This window comes from Chamaea fasciata, unplaced genomic scaffold, assembly GCF_029207755.1.
Source record: "Chamaea fasciata isolate MVZ Bird 193981 ecotype frontalis unplaced genomic scaffold, bChaFas1.0.hap1 SCAF_1, whole genome shotgun sequence".
NCBI classification, from domain to species: domain Eukaryota; kingdom Metazoa; phylum Chordata; class Aves; order Passeriformes; family Sylviidae; genus Chamaea; species Chamaea fasciata.
In genome coordinates this window covers 70,728,879-70,749,411 of record NW_027094086.1, presented here as the reverse complement: position 1 = coordinate 70,749,411, position 20,533 = coordinate 70,728,879, and the positions used below count along the sequence as shown (strand labels likewise).

Here is a 20,533-nt window from a genome sequence, read left to right as displayed (position 1 = left end):
CATTTTTATAATAACATTTTTTAATTGCTCATAAGATCAGTGATTGAAAGGAGCCATATCAATATGAAATTTCATTTCTGGAATGGAATATAGAATAGAAAGAATGTATTTCTCAAAATTATGAAAATATTAAGTTGACAGTAGATTATCATTATTAGAAACAGAACTTGTATGCACAAACTTCTTTTTGTATAAGCCATGCTCATGTCACCATTATGCAAAAAAACCCCTAGTGAGACATTAATTTAGAGTAGCAAACACTGCATAATAAAAAAGTGTGATAAATCCTGTTTTGCACAGGCATCATTTTGTGTAGTCCTATGAAAGAAGTTGTTTTATCCCAGGCAGTTAATCTTTAAAGAGCCATCCTTGTAAGTTATTATTTGAGACCCCCACAAGCCCTGCAAAGAGCTCTGGGGCAAGGATGGCAAGGCCTGGGCAGTCCCCTGATCTTTATACCCTAGACTTAGAAATTCATTTTGGGGTGAAAGAGTTTCTTGTGCCGGAGAGCTCAAAGATAATCCTTCCCTTGGTTAGAATTCTGAGCAGAAAGAGATGTCTTAGCTTTCCTTCCAGCTCCATTTTTTTTCCATTGGAGCAGAGAGATATATCAGAAATAAAGCTTCCATGAGTTCAAAATACCACCAAAATAATGTGGTATATTACCAAATCTGAAGGTATGTTTCCACTTTGGAAAAATATTTTGAATGGTTTAAAATTCAGTGGGGTCAGGGAAATAACAGGCACCTGTTTTTTTTATTATTTTTATTTTTTCTTCTGGTATTGGAAGCATTGTATGTAATTTTTACTTTTTTCCACCTAAAGATTGATTTGAATGAAGCAGAGAAAATTATTTCTAGAGCAGAAAATCTGTACAAGCAACCATATTTCTGGAATCTTCTGCATTCAATCCCTCATCTTGAACTGAACAGCTTTTATACAGAAGATGAGTTAGCTACTATAACACAGTTTCTAAAAGCTATTCAAAAGTAAGTACTTTCACATTCTTGAAAGTGCTCTGTTTTAAAATTTTATCTGCAATTCTTGTTCTTCTCACTTTCTACTTAATAAAATAAGCATCCTTAACAGTGTAAAGAGGCTAAAGTTTTCTTCTCTTTACCAGATTTTGCTTTTATAAAGCTGTGTTAGGAATTTTCACCCACACTGATTCCTTTATAACTGTTTTGCACCTCTGCCAAACTCAACAGAGATGCCCTAGGAGTCTTTGATAAGCAGCTTCATGTTAATAATACCCGAAATTAGCCCATCACATAATATGACTTTGAATCTTGTACTTTGGCGGTCTTTGAAAGACAGAACATGAATATAAGAAAATAATTTTGATCCTAATCAGATCCGAATGTATGTAGCACTTAGTATCAGGAAAATTACTCAATTTTATTTCTTAAATTTCTTGCTATCAAAATGGCTTCAGGTGTTCTCTTGCAAGAAATGAAGCAGTAAGAAAAAAACCCCAGGGGCTGTATTCTAAACGAGGTAATGGACAGCTGGATTCAGTGGAAGACATAGAATTAAAGCATAGACCGAGACATGTATCTACAGGAATTTTTGGTAAAATAAGGTAATTGTAAGGTGAAAGTCAGATATGTATTTTCCAGGGTAGTCAGTTTGTTGTAATAGGTTGGTAGGCAATTGTCACTGTAGTCAAATAACAGTCATAAAGCAAGAGAAGCCCTCTGAACCTGAGTGCCTGTGCAGGACTGGCCATGTACCTCACCAGCCTCAGGCCATGGAGAAGCAGGGCCCCAGAGATCATGAATGAGAAATCAGTGTGCTGTTCTGCCATCCTTTGTCATCCCACTGTATTTTTTTATATTATTATTATTATTATTATTATTATTATTATTATTATTATTATTATTATTATTATTTTATTAAAGAAAACCGAAACCAAAGAAAACCAACAAAATTAGCTACTCACCCAGATAAGAAGGATATGATAAAATAACTTCTTTTCAAACTGGGAAATAAGTCTCTCTTACAATATGTGGATTGCACCTATGTTGGTGCTTGATTTTTAAATATTTTCCCTTATGCCTGAGTAATTTGTAACCTTATTCCAGCTTGTTCTCTGAGCTATTAACACGCAAAACTACAAAGAAGACTCAGATGTTTACATAAGGGTTTTGGTGTTTTCATTTACTTGGCGATTTTTAAGATTTCTGTGTCCTTCAGTGGCCAAATTTACCTGCATTAATGCAAATTGGAAAGCAAACCACAAAACCAATGCTTCTTTCTTGACTATTTTCACATTACTATACTTACTAAGAAGAAGTCATATCTAAGGCAGAATTTACCCCATAGAAAGGTTCTGAATTTACACTTCTTGCTTTCTGATCTGTACCATGTTTGCTGTGTCTCAGAGATACTTAAAAGAGACTTTTCACATCTACGTGACTGACGTTGGGTCTCTGCAGTTGTTGGTTTGGTTGTTTCTTTGTAGCTCTTCCTTTTTCTTCCTTTCCCTCCCCCCCGGTCTTTTCTCCCTCTTCTGTCTTTTCTCCCCCTTCTGTCGTTTCTCTCGTCCATCTTTTCGCCCCCCATTGTTTCTGCCCCTTTTCTCCCCCCGTCTGTCTTTTCTCGTCCGTCCGTCGTTTCTCCCCTCGTCTGCTCTCCCCTCGTCTTTTCTCTCCCCATCTTTTCTCTCCCCGTCTTTTCTCTCCCCGTCCGTCTTTTGTCTCCCTGTATTTTGTTCCCCCGTCTTTTCGCCCTCCGTCTTTTCTCTCCCTGTCTGTCTTTTCTCCTCTTGTCTTTTCTCTCCCCGTCTGTCTTTTCTCTCCCCGTCTTTTCTCTCCATAAATTTTAAGTAGTAAGTTACAGCTACATTAAAACAGATCTTTTTTTCATAGATAAGGTGACACACACTTGTAAAAAATTCAATAGATATATTTTTATCAATGCATTCTGTATTGCACTTTGTTTAACTTCTCGTGAGAATAAGTATTATGTTGCTTTAAAAACGTTTTTTCCTGAAAATTGATGGGAAGTAAAATACAAGTATCCTGCCTCCTTGTGGGTTTAACAGAGAATGTTTGTGGTAGTTTTGCTCTTATTTTTCATCAGCCTCTTTTTCTCTTTTTTATTTATTTTTTTTTTTTTTTAAGAGAACATTGATCGTCTAAGGACACATTTCCTTAACGGAAATTGACTGATACTCCAACTGTAAAATCTCAGTTTGTGTTTTGTTCATTTAAACTCTAATTTTATAAAACATCAGTTTTTCAACAGTAAAAAAAAGTGTTTTATTATTCAGCTGCTTGAAGGTTTTCTCTTTTCAGCAAGTCCTTTCAGATTTTTTTGGGTGTATAAACAGCTCAATTATTGGGTTTTTTCCCACTTTCAGTACCTTAGCATCACTGAAGGATTTACCTGTGATGCCACTGGGCCAAAGTTTCTATGAAGTGGTGAAAATGGCACTGAATTTCACTGCTGCATCAGTACAGGATAGGAGCTTAGAAGGTAAGAAATTTGCTTCAGATTTTCTTTGAACTATCTCATTGGCATGCTGGAAATATATGATAGTAACTGTTGGACCTTCTGCCAAGTTCCTGACGTACAGGGACTAAACTATATTCCTGTAGGGCTAACCCAGTTTTTTACTGATCTGCTTTTTAAATACCAATACTAATAATTAAATTTTATCAGACTCTGGCAACTATCAGATAAACAAAGGATCAGATAAACTGGTCTAATACATGTTGTTTCAAATGGTCTTTCAGTGTTGAATTTTGGCGAGAGACTAAATCAATAGAAGAGAAAGTTCCTTCCATTTGATAGAAGGAGAACATTTTGTTTTGGACATGCATGTTAAGCACTATGACTGGTTTAATCTTCATTCTTCTGTTCTCATAAATTCTGCTGAAGCGTTACATTTCTCCATCTGCTGCTTCACTATGGCAGATGAGTTTAAAAGAAGAAGGTAGGCTGGTCCCAGGAACAAGAAAAGGTTAGGAGCAAGTTTCATGGACAAACTGAAGCACACGATGTATAGGTGCAGCTGTCTGCTTGGTATGGAAGGTCAGGCTAAAAGTAATATGCAGCCCACCCCAGGTGTGCTGGAGCCCTTGCACAGAGGATGAACTTGATTTCTATGGAACTTCTGGTATTCTCCTGTTGCTCTCAGTAGTGATTCACATCCAGTCCATACACACACCTTTGCATGACTCTGTACAGTTCAGAATGGCACCCCACTGATTTTTCTGGCAATCACTATACAGGAGCATCCCCCCATCATCATATCAATTGCTGAAGTGCCATCATGTTAACTGATTTACCACTAGTGCAATCATGGATTTTATCCTAGGTAATTGGTGTTCAGGTGCACACATCCTGCTGTCCCCAAAAAAGCTGGGAATATGGTACTTGGATCTCAACAAATATGAACCACCAAGAAACAAAATGAATAAAAGGAATGAATTACATAAACAAAAGATTTCCTTTCTTACAGGTTTTCAATATAATCTTTCTTTTGGGGATGTTCTGTGGAATCCGCTTGCTGTGAAAGCAGAACTTGAATCCAGGTTTGGTTTTGATGGTGCTCACGTGGAGAAGCTGTTAAGATATACAGCACAATTAACAAAGGTAAATCAGCTGAAAATTTCAGTGCAGTGTCCTTCTCTTTGTTGCTGTTGTTGTGGGGGGTTTTTTGGTGGGGTGGTTTTTTTTTTTTTTGTTTTTGTTTTTTTTTTTTTTTGGTACCCTGAATGTATTTTCCTGCATTACAGAAGCTTAGCTTTGTGAAGCAAATATCCTGGCTTCATTCCCATCAAATAAATGTATTTAGCTTTAGCTGAAATTTCTGCACATGAAGATACTGAGAGGTCCAGTTGTGTCCACTAATGAATTTATGCTTCTTTGAAGTCACAACTGTGTATGGCAGAGTCCTGAGTTTGTTATCCAGCCCTGTAGAGAATTCTGAGGATTGCTCCACTAAGCTTTTAAACCAAATCCTTGATTTGAGTCTGACAGGATTAGCTTGTCTGGTAGCATTTTTCATCTGGTTTGCTGGACAAAGAATGCCTGTCTCTTCTGTGTGTAAATTAAGGGAGACCAAGAGTCCTTTCTTCTCAGTTGTGCAGTCTTGATATGAATACATTAGACTGAGTTGTCTCAGTGGTACTTAATCAAATATCCTGGTGATGCATCACATTTAGAAAAAAATCTCCTTCTTCAGATAGGGCGCTCTAACCTATCCTCTAGACCAAAGTGGTCTGTTATGGTGGTCTGGTTTGAACTGCAGAAAACTGGAAACATCTTTTGAATTTGTACTTAAGTCTACAGTTTCTTTAATAGAAAGAAACTGGTATTTATGGCATTTATGTGAAATCTGTTTGCCTTTTGCAGAGCAGTACAGTTTAGAGTTACATTCCAGAAGAGCTCATTGTTAATATAGCTGATTTAAACAAATGGATAAATTATAAAAAAAAAACCCTTGACTTTTGAATGGCCTTATAATGAAATATCAGTCATGGCCTGTTTGATCAAATGAACTGCATTCAACTGCAGCTTGGTAGCTATAGTTGACTGAAATCACAGGCGACTCACTTGCTAACTATTTAAACTAGCATCTCAATATTTTGTGCTTGTGTTAAAACATTAAAGACCACCAAAAACTGTGAAAGCAAATATGAAAGCCTGGACAATATTTGTTTCAAGCACCTGAATTCTCTATCTAATGCCCCATCTGTTTGGTGTCAAAGCACCTGCAAAACCTTTTATGAATTCTCTGGCCAAAATTGAATGGAGCAAGGATTGCCTTCCAAAAGGCAATAACAGAATTAAAATATGTGGCATTATTTTTGTAAGCTTTAATAATATTCATACGCTTGGGAATATTTAATCTTTCATTACAGAATTTAAAAAGTAGTCTGTGAGGAAAATATTCTGTTCTCTTGGCCACTCTCTTGAAACCCACCAACCTCAATTTAAAACTAATCTGCTGCATGTAATCACTGGTTGAGATGTATCATTGTACTAAGTGCTTTTTATATCAGTAATTTTTATACTTGTGAAATTGTTTCAATATAGTTATTCTACTGTAGGGGTACTGTATCATAATCAAGTTAGTTCAGCACCAGCCTGCAAATTACTGTAGAAGTAGCATCACTAGTGTAGCTACAAGGTGAAAATTCCTTGCATATACAAGTCTGACATTCTGCCTGCTGTATGAGCACCTTTATGGGGACACTGGTATTTTATACAGGTACCTGCATGTGGAGTACTCTGAAGTTTGTGCCCAGGAATGTGAAGCTGGGTACATGGGCTTTGTTCTCACTGAACAGGCTGTGTGTTATTCTTATTTTTGCTAGATAAGTTGATAGGAGAGATAACACTGAGCAATGCGCTTGAAATACTCATCAGTTCCTTGTGTCCTTGCCAGATTCCCACAGGAGAGACACTGGAGCAGTTTGTGTGCTCTGCCCTGGCTGTTCCAGAGGATGAAGCAAAGAAAGAGAATAATGGAGAGGACTGTAATTCTGCACAGCATGAGGCCAAACTGTATCTTGTTCATGCTGTCAGCAAGTTCAAACTCTACGCACGGGTAACTTTAATAAGTTAATAGATTGAATTCCTAGTTTTTGCATGTAGGTTGTCAGCAGTAACTCAGTGAAAAGATCTAAGTTATCCATAAAATTTTGTTTTCATGAACTTTCTTGCTAATAAGATGAAATAATCCTTATAAATAATCATTGCAGTGGAAGTATAATCTATCATCATGTATCCACTTAATCAGATTTTCTCATTAACAAAGATTCAGATTTGAAATCTAATAGGGAATGTAATGAAATATACTGCAATACCTGTCAGAGGAAACTGTTTACTGTTCCAGTAAATATTTACTGTTCCACCTGAGACTGAATGTTGAACAAAACTGAAAAGTGACTAGACACCTCCACTGATACATAATTAATTAATTTATTATTCCTCTTCACTGTCACTGGCAATAGTGGCTGAAGCAAGATAAAAGTATACCTCCGGTAGAACATCTTAAAATTCTGATCTGGCAGAATAGCTTAGCATGCATTCTCTGTAATGACATATGTGTAGTTGCATGGATGAAATAATAAATGTTCAGATGTTTCCTAAGAAAAACACCTAGCTACCTTAACACTGGTATTTGTTTTTATACTGAAATATCATGGTTTTTCCCATTAAAAAAAGAAGAACCATGTATCAATCTGCTCTGGAGATGTTTGCAATATTATCTAAAGAAAACATGTACAGCTTCCGGTGTATTTCCTCAAAAATGTAATCTTTGAGAAGGTTTCCCTGCTATATGATGAAGTATGAAGTAGGAGGTAATAATTCAATGTGATTGTCCAAACTAATGCACTAATTTCTATGTAGGAAAATCCAGTAATATTTTCAGCTGTGATTTTAAAACTCTTAGCAAGGGTTGACATTCTTATGGGAACCAGAAATACTGTAAGCTGCTGGCCACTGTGAATTATCTTATCTAAGAGTATCTCTTAGAGTAAATCTGTTATATTCACTTGGCATTAAAAAGAAAGGTAATGGTGAAGGAAAGGAGAGCAGTCACTAGTTTTGGCCAGGCCCTGTTATGATTATTTCTGGGCTACACAATGGGAGCATGCAGGCTCCTTCACCATCTCTGTGTTATGGGACTCCAAAAATGTTAAGGCTGCTGTCTTCCATCATATTGGCAGTGTAGGCAGAAGTCTGGTAAAGAAACCCTGAGTAACTGTCTGTGGAAGTCACTTTTGGTTGATTTCAGCCTCAGTCCATCTTTTTTCCATTCCTGGGCCTTTAGGCAAAGTCAGCACCACATAGGATGTCAGTTGTCTGTGCACTGTTACATTGCCAACTTGCATGTCAGTCAAAATTATATTAAAATCAACCTTTGTCATGTCAGTCATTTCATAGTCTAGAAAGGGTTTTAGGGAGAAATTTTGGTATCATTGTTGACTCGAAGAATTTTTTTAAAGACATGCAAATTCTGTGTACTGCCTAAGTAAGAAAGCGTTAATTAATGAGATGTTCTGTTTTGCATTCAATCCATTAGATACTTGAGCAATGGCTCAGCAGCAGCAGTCTCTCTCAGAACCTCTTTTTGGAACTGAAAAGAATCATGGCTGATTTAATGTCTCAATATCTAGATGACAGGGAAGCTAGGGAACTTTTCTCAGAGATAAATACCCTGATTGAGCAATGGAATGAGAAATCAGATGTTTATTTTTCAGAAGGATATGTTTCATCTTATGATTGGTAAGTTATCTTTCTACAACTTGTCTTATAAGATTAGATCAACCTGAATATTAATTTTCACTTTGCATTTAAATGATTTCTGGTTTTTGTCTCTTTTGTGATTTTATTTTTTATTCTGTAGTTCAAAACCTTGTATACAGTCAAATAATTGTGCTGATGCTTACATATTCTGGAAAAAAAAAAAGTTTGTTCTTCAGAGTATAGATTCCTACAGGATCAGCAGAGGACCTGACTACTACATGATCAGGACTCACAGGAATCAGCACCTGTGGATAATAGGCATTTTGAACTAGGACCTGAATTCTTTATCTTGTTCTCCAGACAATGTTTAATTCCCACAAGTAGTTCATGTGACTCAGTAACACTTCTCATGTATAGCAAGTCCAGTGCATGTGAAATATTTAGAATTTTTATTGTGGAAGTCAAAGTCGGTTGTGCATGAGATCTTGTAACAGAAGCCTATAGCAACAGCTACAAACTATAGAAAACAGAGTTCTAAACACATAGAATTAGTTGTACATATGTAGTTTGCAATCTCATCTAGGGCACTCTGAGTCTATGATTTCTTTTGATGTTTTTGAACTTGTCTTACACTTTCAAGTTTCTCTGTTAGGTCCATCACTTAGTGCATATGCAACGATGTGGCTGTAAGCCCTGTGCCTATTAAGAGTGATATGTTTTGTCAAGCCGTTCAAATATTCCTGATCTGAAAGGTTCTACAGAGGAGTTAAGTTGTACATAAAGGGAGTTAATGTTTGTCAGAGTTGGCAAAGCCTCAAGAAAGGCAGAGCACAGGAACTGATACTTCCCTCTTTCTGACGGCACACTGGATGATTTGCATTGCTTCTGGGTGTTATAATATTGGCCTCAGTTTCTCATTGCTTGTAATTACTTTTTCATACCAAACACTATAACCGGAAAAGATATGATTCATGCTATATAAATCAACATCTGAGGATAAATCTGAAAGAAACAATCCATTATCAACTAGTAAGAGAGACTGTAGTCAAGTTGTTCAAAAATTTAATAGGATGTTTTGTAATTTGGTTCTAATTTATAAAAGGAAACTGCTGTGCTACTGCAGTTGTAAGCAACAATGAAGTATTTTTTTAGAAGTTGTACCCATTTGTTTGCAGTACACAATGTTTTTGTGCTCTACCTCTGTTGATTGCAGAGTCTGGAGAGAAAGAAAATATATTTAAGGAGAAGATATTTTTGTCTTGATGCCTTTACATTCAAAGACTCTTTTTTCCATGCACCTACCTCCTCTTGACGAATCTTATGGAGCTAGTAATTGTTTTTTCTTTTGATAAATAATACAGACACAATAGAAACATCAGTTGGTGCATTCCAATTTTCACTGTGATTTCATGTTTTTGTAGATATGAAAATAGCAGTGTACAGCTATCAGGCAGTGAATTGGAATGTTTTAACTTTCAATAATTAAAAGAAAACAAAAAATTCTTTAGAATTCATAGAAAATTAGAGGTTTTCATCAGTTTTATTGATACACTCCTGTCTGTAAAATAATTAGTCTGTGGAACATAAAACCCTTGTTCTTTTCAACAGCTGAAAATGTGATGTATTCAAAGGTGTTGTACTTTCTGTGGCTTACAGGCTTGATTATAAGTACTGATAAATGCACAATTCTTTAACTGCTCCCTGCATTCTGGTTTTAATTTGAATGAGGTTGTGACTTTCCAGTATGGTTTTTTTCACATTTTTTGAAAACCAAAACAATTGTCAAGTTTTGCTGATTCAGATTTTGTGCAGTTTAATTTGTGACTGCTATTTAGATTATATTTGAAATTTGCTTGAATTAAGTACATAAACCTAGATTCTAAAATTAAATAATATATAGTTAAAAATTCTTGTCTGCCTGCTAGAAAACACACAAGAAAAAATTTATGATTAATTTTTCAGGATTTTGACATCTTTCAAAGAGGTTTTGAAGACAGAAGAAAACTTAAGGATTCCTGGTGAAAAGAAAAGGGATTATCTTTTTCATCTTATAGAAGTCATAGAAAAAATTATAATGTTTGATTTCTCCGTTTCTTCAAACAAGTCTCTAATTGAAAATGCCTTGAATAATGCAAGTATATGGATAAAAAAATTTGCTGAGGGGGAGGAATCTGCCACCAATTTCTCACTTTCAGATTCTGAACTCCAGAATGAGCTACAAAAAAGTTTGCAGTCTCTTCAGAGCTTCTGGAGAAAAAAGAAGACAGAATTTTTCTGGCATTTAGTGGAAATTGTATTCCATGAACTTGATTCCAGGGTTTCTCTCTTGAGTCAAGTAGAAGAGGAAGAGGTAACTGAGACCTTAGCTAGAATTTTATCTTCTATTACAGAAAATAAAATCTACAATAGAAGTATTGTGTTGTTCAAAAATATCCTGACTGATTGGCCAGAGTTAAATATTACTGTTTTGGACCATTTAAAACATTTAAGTGGACACTTCCAAAGAAATCTCTATGAAGTTGGATCATTGTCTCGTGATCATGTCAATGTGTCATTTAGCACAATTCCTGGAGTCAGAAATACCTCCTCTTTATTTCTCTCAAATGCAACTTTTATGTATAAGGTACAAGAATTAGGAGAAATTGTGCATGATTTCCTCAGAAATATCCAAAAATTAAACAGTACTAGTGTGGCCTTACTTGTTCCAAAAATTTTGTCTCTGTACCAGAATGATGATCTGGTTTTAAATATTAAGAGCAATAACACTCTGTTAAAACTTCTTTATGAGATTTCAAAAAGTATGTCATCTTCTCAAGTATGGCATGATTTGCAAAATAAGGAACTAGTTTTTGATTTTCTGTTTGAAACTTTTGATCTTCTCTGGAACCTCACCAGTAAGTCTCTCTGTGAAAAGTTACTCTTAATTTACAACTACACAGAGTTTCAGGCACATTTTCTTGCACAGAATGGAAAAAAAGATGTACAAGTTGTTTATGACACTCTGAGCAGCCTTAAAACTTTACTTATAGATGAAGAGCTCCAAACAGCTGTCTTATGTTATTTGGAAGAGTTTCTTGATCTGCCTCCAGAATGCCTGGTAAATAATGGGTGCACTGATTTTTATCTAGCAAACATGAGTTCTGTAGAGCATTCAGCAGAGGTTTATAACTTACTTCTGCTTCCATTGGACAGTGTCTTGTCTAATGTAACAAAGTGGGGAGATAAGATAAGTGTGCCTTCTGCTTTGCACTGCACTTTTTCATGGCTTCAAGCGTGGATAGAAGTTTTTGAACAAGCATCGGAAATCTTAAATTTGAATTCAACCTGTTTTGTCTGCCTAAGAGATGATTTGGCATATCTCTCTGAAAACCTTTTAAATGTAACTCAAGATGAACTGTGCAATAATACAGCTATGGCTATTGTTGAAGCTACAGGAGAAGCAATGAAACTATTAAAAATTGTATTTCAGGAACATGGCAATTTAAATGACTTGAAAGATTTTGAGGCATTCCTTTTTAATCTTCAAAATGTAATTAATAATGCATTTGGTGTCACAAACTTGCTTAAAGATAGCAGTTTAGGAAGTGTTTTAGAGACAATGGGAATAATGATAACTAAAATGCAGAGATCTCTACTGAAGATTGTTAATGAAGAGTTTTTGAATTCTTGGCTTGATGCCTTCATCTCAGGAGGATCTGAGGGAGAAGATAAGGGTGCTGGTGTATTTTCCATTGGAAATTCCCTTTCTACTATTCTTAAGCTCTCCCAAAAGGAACTTGAAATTATTCTCACTGAGATAAATGATACATCTGTTTTTTTAAAAAGTGTACCTCAAGATAAATATATGGTTTGTGTCAGCACTTTCCAGAATATTACCAAATTAATTTTGGATAATACTCCAGAAGACAAAAGCTACTTGCGAACAAAATTTTCATCTCATCTTAACTACTTTCTAAACTTTCATAGTACAATGAATGAAGCAGAGGATTGTAACACATGGATACATGGACTGAGTAATCTCACTGAAAAATACAAATCACCTACCCTTGAAAATGCAAAACATATTTTATTTCTTCTGCAATCTCTGGGAAATGCTGAGACAGATGCTAAGCTAATGAATGTTATGGACTTTGTTAATTTGGTTTTTAATTTGACACTCCCTGAATGTTCCCTAGGTGGTTCTGATGTGATTTGTGTAAGTGTTTATTTCAATGTCATAGCAAAAACTTTGAAATTTATTCTCCCTGAACTTTATGTAAAAGATGACACTAATATGCTTGAATTTATTTTTAAACTTTTAAATATTTCTGGAGAGCAAATACAAACCATTTTCAGTGATTTAATTGGGAGTTCATTCTATATGTCAAATAGGACCCATTTTAGTCAGTCAACGCATGGTTTTAACATGACTTCAAGAATGGTCCTTAATCCTCTTCGCCGCATTAATCTTATATCAGTGGAACTTTTGTCAGAAATTCAAAGTCTTCTGAAAAATAAAACTTTTGAAGTCCAAGAAAATAGCTCCTCTCATTTGGACAATGAGATGGAACCATTCTTGCATGGGAAAAATATCAGTTTGCTGATGGACTTCTTTCAGTATATGATTAGAAAACTTGACTCAAACTTGAAGAATGAAGACAAAACATTTCCTCAGAAACTGATAGAAACAGCAGGCCTGAATATTGAACTGGTAAGGAAGGTACTTGAAATTTTCAAATCTCCTACTTTTATTGTCTTTCCATTAAATGATGAAAAGGAGTTTCTAAACCATACGATTGCCTTGGGGCAAAACATGAGAGACATGGATGTTGAGTTTTTGATAAGCAGATTCAAACAGGTCCAGGAGAACTTAGAAAATTTCTTGAAAAATGTCAAACCTTTTTCTCTTGGGAACTCTGAGTTAGGTACTTTAACAGACTGGTGGGATGCATTTGAGAACATATCCTGTAACTGGAACCTGACTGGTATACCACAAATAACACAGCTTATTGAACAAGATGAGCTCTACAGTATAGAAGATGTGTTTAATCTTCTCTTTGATGTCATCAGCCTTACAGAAAGATTGGCTCATGGAAACATTACAGAAGCACTAACAGAAATATATACTTTCATACTGACTCAGGAAGAAAAAATGCCAATGTTTACTGATGAGGAGTTCTCTAACCACGTAGAAGATCTTCTAACGTTGCTGGAGACATTGTCAAACACCTCCGATGAGCCTGGAGCGGCCTCTGTTTGTTTTTCTGCAGCATTCTGCTGGGCTCTCACAACAGCAACACCTCAGAGTGATCCCACTGTTAAACCCTGTGACTTTGTGCATACCAATTCTACTCTTCATTACAATGCAGTCATTGAAATTATTAAGGAGCTTAAACTCATCACTCTGGATGACAGTTTGCCTTGCTCTATGGAGGACATTCAGATTAATATCACTCGCAATCTGACTTGTTTTTTTCATCAGATCAAAGAATGGAACTCTATCATTTTGAAGTTTTCTGTGCTCCATCGTGTAAATAGCTCAGTTCTCAAAGAGCTGCTAGATTTTTGGAATGAGCTATCCCTTTATGCTGTGCCACTGCAGGTGAATAATACACATGCAATCAATTGTTCCTCCACTCCAAAAAGCAAAATGGCTTTACAAATTGTAGAAGTTCTGGGCAGCATTTCAGTGTCAGAAGTGGAGATGGCCAAAAGTCTTCTTGAACAGCTGGATAATCTTTACGGTGGCCTAAGCTTTAACAGAGAGTCAAGAACGTCGCTTAAGAGTGTTCTTACTAATGTTAAGAATATGACCAGTGAAGTTTCTAGACTCCTGAATACTGAAGCTGTCTTTTCTTTTCTTTCTGTAATTCAGCCTTTAATGACGCTGTCACCTATTGGAAACCAGGCACACACAATGCTTATGACAATATCAGCTTTGAGTGGGAACATCAGTATATCTGACAACTTTGAGAACTTCTGGTTTCCTGTAGTTACAAGCATAGAAAATTTGTTGGTGAATTTTAGTGTAAGGCATTTACTTGTGGTGATAGATCAAGGGTCTCAACTGCTAAAGTTTGCTACTGGACAGTCATCCTCAATGGCTCCTGATATTTTACTAGAGCAGTTTAAGACATCATCTTCAGATACTATATCAAGAAATTTTGAAGATATACAAGATATTGTGAAGATCATTCTATGCGAGTGTAACAATAAAAATTATTCTAAAATAATGCATGCTCTAATTCTCCTTATGACTAATGAAAGTTCATCAAATGACCTACTGCTGGCTGTCAAAGATATTGTTGCCTTTCTGGAGCTATTCCAAAATAAGTCTAAGAAGGACTACACTGGTTTGTTGTTTGGTGACAGTCACGATAGCAGAGAAAACTTGAATAATACTCACGCTGCTTTTTCAGTTATGCTAAACAGCCTCCTTCATATAATTGCTGATCTTGATGTTGTAGACGAAGCTTTGCATACAAACAATACTGAGCTTCATAACTTTGACTTCATTGATTCATTTTTTTATAATGCACCATATAGAGACACTTTTACTCAGTCCCAAAGCAGAACTCTGGAGATCATGCAAGAGATTTTGCAAATAATATTTCAGTCTACTGGAGAACATGACAGGAATAAAATAAAACTCTTACTAATGAATTTGCATAAGGATGTAATGGCAGAACTGAGGTGAGTGTTTTCAATGTACTAATTTTGGGAAGCGTGCCAACCATGACAGTCTCTCTGTTAATGAACAGCTCAATCAAAACTTTTATTAAGTTAACTAGTGTTTCATCTCAGATTTGTTCCAACTTATGTTGTTCAAACCAGCCAAATTTGGTATCAGAACACATAACACACAACACACTGTGTGGACCAGATTATTTTGTTTAGTTTATGTTTGAAATATCTGTTTAGTCATATGTATTGACTTGAATTGGAGCTATTATAAAAACAAATATTTGAAGATATTTGTGTTTTAAAATCCTTGCAGGTCTGAATACTGAACTTCCACTAATTCTCAGGCAACACTCATTTTTGCCTATGGAGCTAAATGTTAAGGAATGCTTGGGCCTAATTCTTTGTGGTGTGTGTGGCAGTTTTTTCCTGTATCCAAATATAGCTATACAAAGTTTCTTTAACTCAAATTTTTTGATGTCTTATGGTAATTGTGTTAAGTTTTGCAGTTTAAAAAATGCAGCGTCTGAAGGAATCCTGAGCCCATGATTATTTTTGCCTGATTACTCAGATCAGATAAAATCCAGAAGCAGAAGAAACTTTTTCAGATTTACTGATGACTTACTTAATAAAAAGGCTGCTAGACTGGAGTTGCTGCATTTAAAAAATATTGAATGAGCCACAAGTTGGTTTCTCCAAACAGCTCTGGAGTATCTTGCTGGTGCAGCTACTGGTCCTATTGAGGCAAACCAGCTGAGAAATGGCATCGTGAAGTTGATGCTCTGATGTGGTATTTTGACCTTTATGATTAATTTTATGCAAATTCATGAAACCATTGTCCATCAGGGTCAAGTATTACCCTAATCTGTTGAAAAATACCAAAGTAAATACTAGAAAAGTGGCTTATTTTCCCTACATGCTGATTATCTGCTCTTTGCCATCAAATCAGGATATCCTGTGGGCTCTCAGTATTTCTGAAGCTATTATGATTTTGCTTATTTTGTGAAGATATTTTCTAGCACTCCTAGAGTATATTTTTTAACATGGAAGTATTATATTCTGATTTTGAAATAATTCAAACAAATGTAATAACTATTAATATTGAAATCCTTGTGTGATTCATTGAAGACTGCATTTGTGCATTGCCACTTCTTGAAATTTTTCTGTGGTGCCCTTGGAATGAAAATAATGTTTTCTTTTTGATGTTTCTGCAGAGCATCTAAAATCTGCAACATTCTTCAGGAACGTTTATACCCTGATAGTGTCGTACTATTGCAGAAATTGCAATTTACCATTTTGAATATTCTCAAAATCTTTTCAGGTTGGTTACCACAGTAGTGACTCTGAGTCCCCACGTGCTAGTGCTATGAAGTTAGAACTTTACTCTAAGCAAACTTTTGTACAAAAATGTTTGGTTGATGCCAAGCAAGGCAAGCATACTGATGCCTAGAAATTAAACCAATGGAGGCACAGAAAAAAATCTGATGCAGATCATACAAAGTGATGATTTCTTTCTGGAGTATTCATGTAGATTTAAAATCCCAGTGAAAGCAGGAGATCTTGCTGCCCCTCCTCAGCTTGTGAGCTGAATTAAGTCATAGGTTTGTTTTTTTTTTTTTTTTTTTTTAAATGAGCCAGACTTGCCCCAGGGCAGTGTGGACTTGATAGGAAAAAAAATGGGGCAAATATTTAAAGGAAGTAGCATCTTCCACTTCTGGCCATGTCACGTCAGTGAATTGGCTACCTGTAGCTGAAAAACTTCACCTTCAACAAATTGTTCAAATTTTAATGTGTTACCTTGTTCTATTCCTTATGTATATGCTCCCAAGTTGTTCCCTTTAAGAAAGGCTCTATATTGACCCGAGTATAATTTCATATTATGTTTGCTTTGGAAAACAAAAGCTAATGCTTTTCAAAGCTCATATTTTAGCCAACTATGCCTAGAACTGTTTGCAAACAGCAATTAGGAGACATTAACCTGCCCTTCCAGAGCAAGGGATGAGATCTGTAATGTCTTATGCCAAATTCATTTCCAAAAAAATGTGAGATGTGACATTACAACCCAGTTTTGACTGCCTTCTCCACTCCCCTGTGATGGATGTAGTTCCAAAGTGTAAAACAGTAGTGATGTTGAGCTATGATAAGTGATACTGAATTTGTGTAGTCAGGTACCTGTGTTCTGTTGACCTCTGAAGAAGAGTCTATTTTTTGAGAGAACTGAGATTAGGGAACTAAATTTCTGTCATTCTGATTTCAAACATCTGTTTGTGGGAATGTTTCATAATGTTTCATTTGTCACAGAAAACATTACGAAACCTAATGGGAAAAGATGAAAACTGCTTGATTTGGTTTGATTTGAGGAATTGTATTGTATTACTTCTATGGGCAAAATCAAGATTTGCTTGTTTTAGAAACAGTATTTAATGTTTATTATTCTTTCTACTTGACTTAGCACCAAACTTAAGAAAAAAAAAGTTGAAAAAATTACATATTGAATGAGAATTCAGTAGTCAAGTCAAATTCCTTCACTACTATCCCATGTACAAACCCACTGCAGACAGCAGGAAGGAGGCTTTTTTCCAAGGATATGGTGGCTGCAAGCTTGGGTAGAAATGGCCTTCAGGATGACCAGGGGAATAATATGGGTTCATTATCCCAAGATATGGAAAATGTTTATGCAGTGCTGTGTCACTCCCCTTGTAGTTTGGGTTTGAAAGTTACTGCTCACTGGAGGGTTAGTAACACCCGGGTGCTCCTACAGGGAAATAGCATCAGGGGAGCCTGCCCAAGGAAAAGGTAGATGTGGTTAATATACTCATTTTCTCACAGTTATGCTTCTTGGTCACAAAGAGCAAATACGAAATTTTCTTTGATTCTGTAGCAGGTAGGGATGTTCTTATTATCAATCAGGAAAATGTAATGGAGAAGAGTAAATGGAATTGAATCAAACCAGCCTTTCTTGTCCTCTGAAATGATACATGAATCCAGTTAGAAATAGTTCTCTGTGCCTTAACACATCAGACATTCCTTGCTTTTAAAAACTTTCTCTCCTTTGTTAGGTGGCTAACTTTAAATTTGATTTCAAGGTTGGGTTTTTTTAATCTGAATAAATCTGGGCATTTTCTTTTACAGAGGAGCCCATTGTTTTTAGCAACATCTTCTGTGCCATTACAAAGTGTAAAGATGGATTAACGAGTCACTTGCTCCTCTCTGTCTTTGAAGGGATTGCTGTGTTTCAACATCATTATCAGGTCTGAATGATTCCCTCACCTACAAGTGTACTTTACAACATACATTAAACTTTGGAAATAAATGAAAGTTTCCTTTTTTTCCCACTGTCTGAATGACAAGTTCCCACAGTGGCTATACAAACCTGAGGTTTAAATAGGTATAGCTTTGATAATTTTGATAGAGATACTCAGAAGAAATTCCTTAAATAAACATTGGTAAACTTTACAAGCTTTACTTAAGACTTCGAATTATTATAAGTCCTATAACTAGGATAATTGGATTGTCAATCAATGTCAGCCAATTTTTAATTTCTTTAAACTCTGTCATTCTGCTAATTTAATGAGTTATAGTACATTTATACTTTTAAATCTTCACGGGAACATTTGTGAAATTAAACTAGAAAAAAATAAACTTTTTGGCCAGAATAATTCCAGCTAAAATAGCAGCTATCATTACCAGTTGGGTTCAGCCTGTTTACCATGAAATTGCCAGCAGGTGACAGTAATATATGGCATACAGAGACTCACCCAGAGTTGGAAGCAGGCCTTTGGACAGCACATGTGTGTACACAGACAAAATACTGAAGTCATGCTTTTTATCACAGAATTTGTCTTTTTATTAAATAGCTCTGCTGCTTTGTCTATGTGGACATTTTTATGACATGAACAGTAATGTGTTAAAGTGAACAGATGACAAGTGGCACCTCTCATATCTCAAAGAAGACTTTTGCAGGCCAAGTGCATTTGTATAGCCACCACCCTTCTATGACCTTCTTCTGCAAACACTAAAAAAGCTTTGCTAAGTCAAAATTGTAAATATTCAGGAGAAAATATTAAAGTGCATACTATGCAGACCATAATGTGTGAAAACTTTGGCTGTGAGGATCCAGATATTTTGGTTTGTTATAAGGAAACTGATGTTGTTAAAAACACTTTTTTTGGACAAAGATAAAAATGGTCAGACTAAAATAAAAAAAAAAAAGAAAGAGAAAAAAGAAAGAAAAAGAAAAAGCTCATTTCATTTTGAAACAAATTTTAAAAGATTGGCATTTCTATTAGTGGATTACTCTCCTTGACAAGCTACTTCAAATTCCCAATCTGATTCTTTCCAAAACTCAAATATTTGAAAATTCCTTGGATCTTGAAAACAATCCAGTTTCAGGAAATCATACAATAACTGAGAGAATGTTACCTTACCCATATTCTCATCTGAAAATATGAATCATCTAGTTCCCAAGAGCTGCTACTTCAGACTGCAACACAATCTCATGAATTTACTAACCATGTGATCACTGTGTTCTGCAGGATATTGGAAGATATTTGCTGGCTTTCAACAAGGGGGATTGTGAGAGTATGGCATATATAAACCAAAAACTTTCCAATGCTTTGGAGAGCTTTGTGGGAGCCTTGCAGAATACCAGCAGTGACAGCTGTGAATGCCAGCTAATGTTGGGGAGCATCCAGAGACGACTGCAAATGTAAAGTCTTTCACATTTTGATACCCCAAATGGTTCTTCATCATTAGTGGTGTTATTCTGTGCATAGGTCTGTGTTCTAAATTAAGTAATTACAGGAGAAATACTGTCTTTTAAAGTTTTGTTCATTTAACTTGAAACTGAGTGGAAAAAATGTACAAGTTTTTAAAGATATTTAGAGTAACTGAATATTTCCAGAAACCCTTACATTTTTTGCCGAGCACTTGCAGCAGACCTTGCTGCTCCACCAGCTGAATGCTTTGGATCACAACAAAAAAAATTTTCAGTTTCCTGTGACTTGAGTTAGGTAAAAATTTTGATATCCAAATTTTTTATTTATAGCTCTTTTGATATGGCTTTTCCTCTCAATAGCTGAATATCATTTTCTGAAATATTAAGCATTCAGATCAGTTCAGCAGTTCAAAGAAAGCACAGTACAGTGACCATAAATTGATGGGATTGAACTCTAATCAACTTCTGATAGTTGTCATTTGCATGGGGAAAACCATTTGACTTTAAGTAAACCTGCTACTACAGAGTATTTCTAATTTGCAATCAGCTAGAAGTAGGCATTGTTATAGTTGTTGCAATACTGGTTTGACTGTTGGATTGTTTTCATAACAGGCTTGAATAATGTCAGTGAATTACGGTAATAATACAGAAAAACTTGAACCTAGATGCTGCTCCTAAATACCATGGGCTCATGTCCACCTTTGAAGAGAAAATCATATCTAATGTGTCCATACTCTTTTTTACTTAAATTATAATAAGATAGACTTTTAAAATCCTGAATTGTGATGAATTGTATCTCTAGGTTTTAAAAACAAATGTTCAGTAACAAACATGGAAGTGAGATATTGCTAGACCTGTCCTCCATAAGCTACTCTTTGCTGGGGCCCTTAGTCATTATGGGAATCTATCTCTGCATCTGTGTATATGTAGAGATACATCCGTGTATCT

General features: G+C 35.6%; 1 protein-coding gene across 1 annotated transcript in view; it reads left to right on the top strand.

Moving 5' to 3' along the window:
• The window catches only part of ABCA13 (ATP binding cassette subfamily A member 13), a 175,038-nt gene that overhangs the window by 15,870 nt on the left and 138,635 nt on the right, over positions 1-20,533 (top strand). The window contains exons 6-14 of the mRNA XM_066185749.1: positions 826-989; positions 3,365-3,480; positions 4,469-4,602; positions 6,401-6,562; positions 8,045-8,247; positions 10,171-14,880; positions 16,083-16,189; positions 18,001-18,119; positions 19,404-19,576. Of these exons, the coding sequence (XP_066041846.1) occupies positions 826-989; positions 3,365-3,480; positions 4,469-4,602; positions 6,401-6,562; positions 8,045-8,247; positions 10,171-14,880; positions 16,083-16,189; positions 18,001-18,119; positions 19,404-19,576 (5,888 nt within the window). The remainder of the gene's footprint in view (positions 1-825; positions 990-3,364; positions 3,481-4,468; positions 4,603-6,400; positions 6,563-8,044; positions 8,248-10,170; positions 14,881-16,082; positions 16,190-18,000; positions 18,120-19,403; positions 19,577-20,533) is intronic.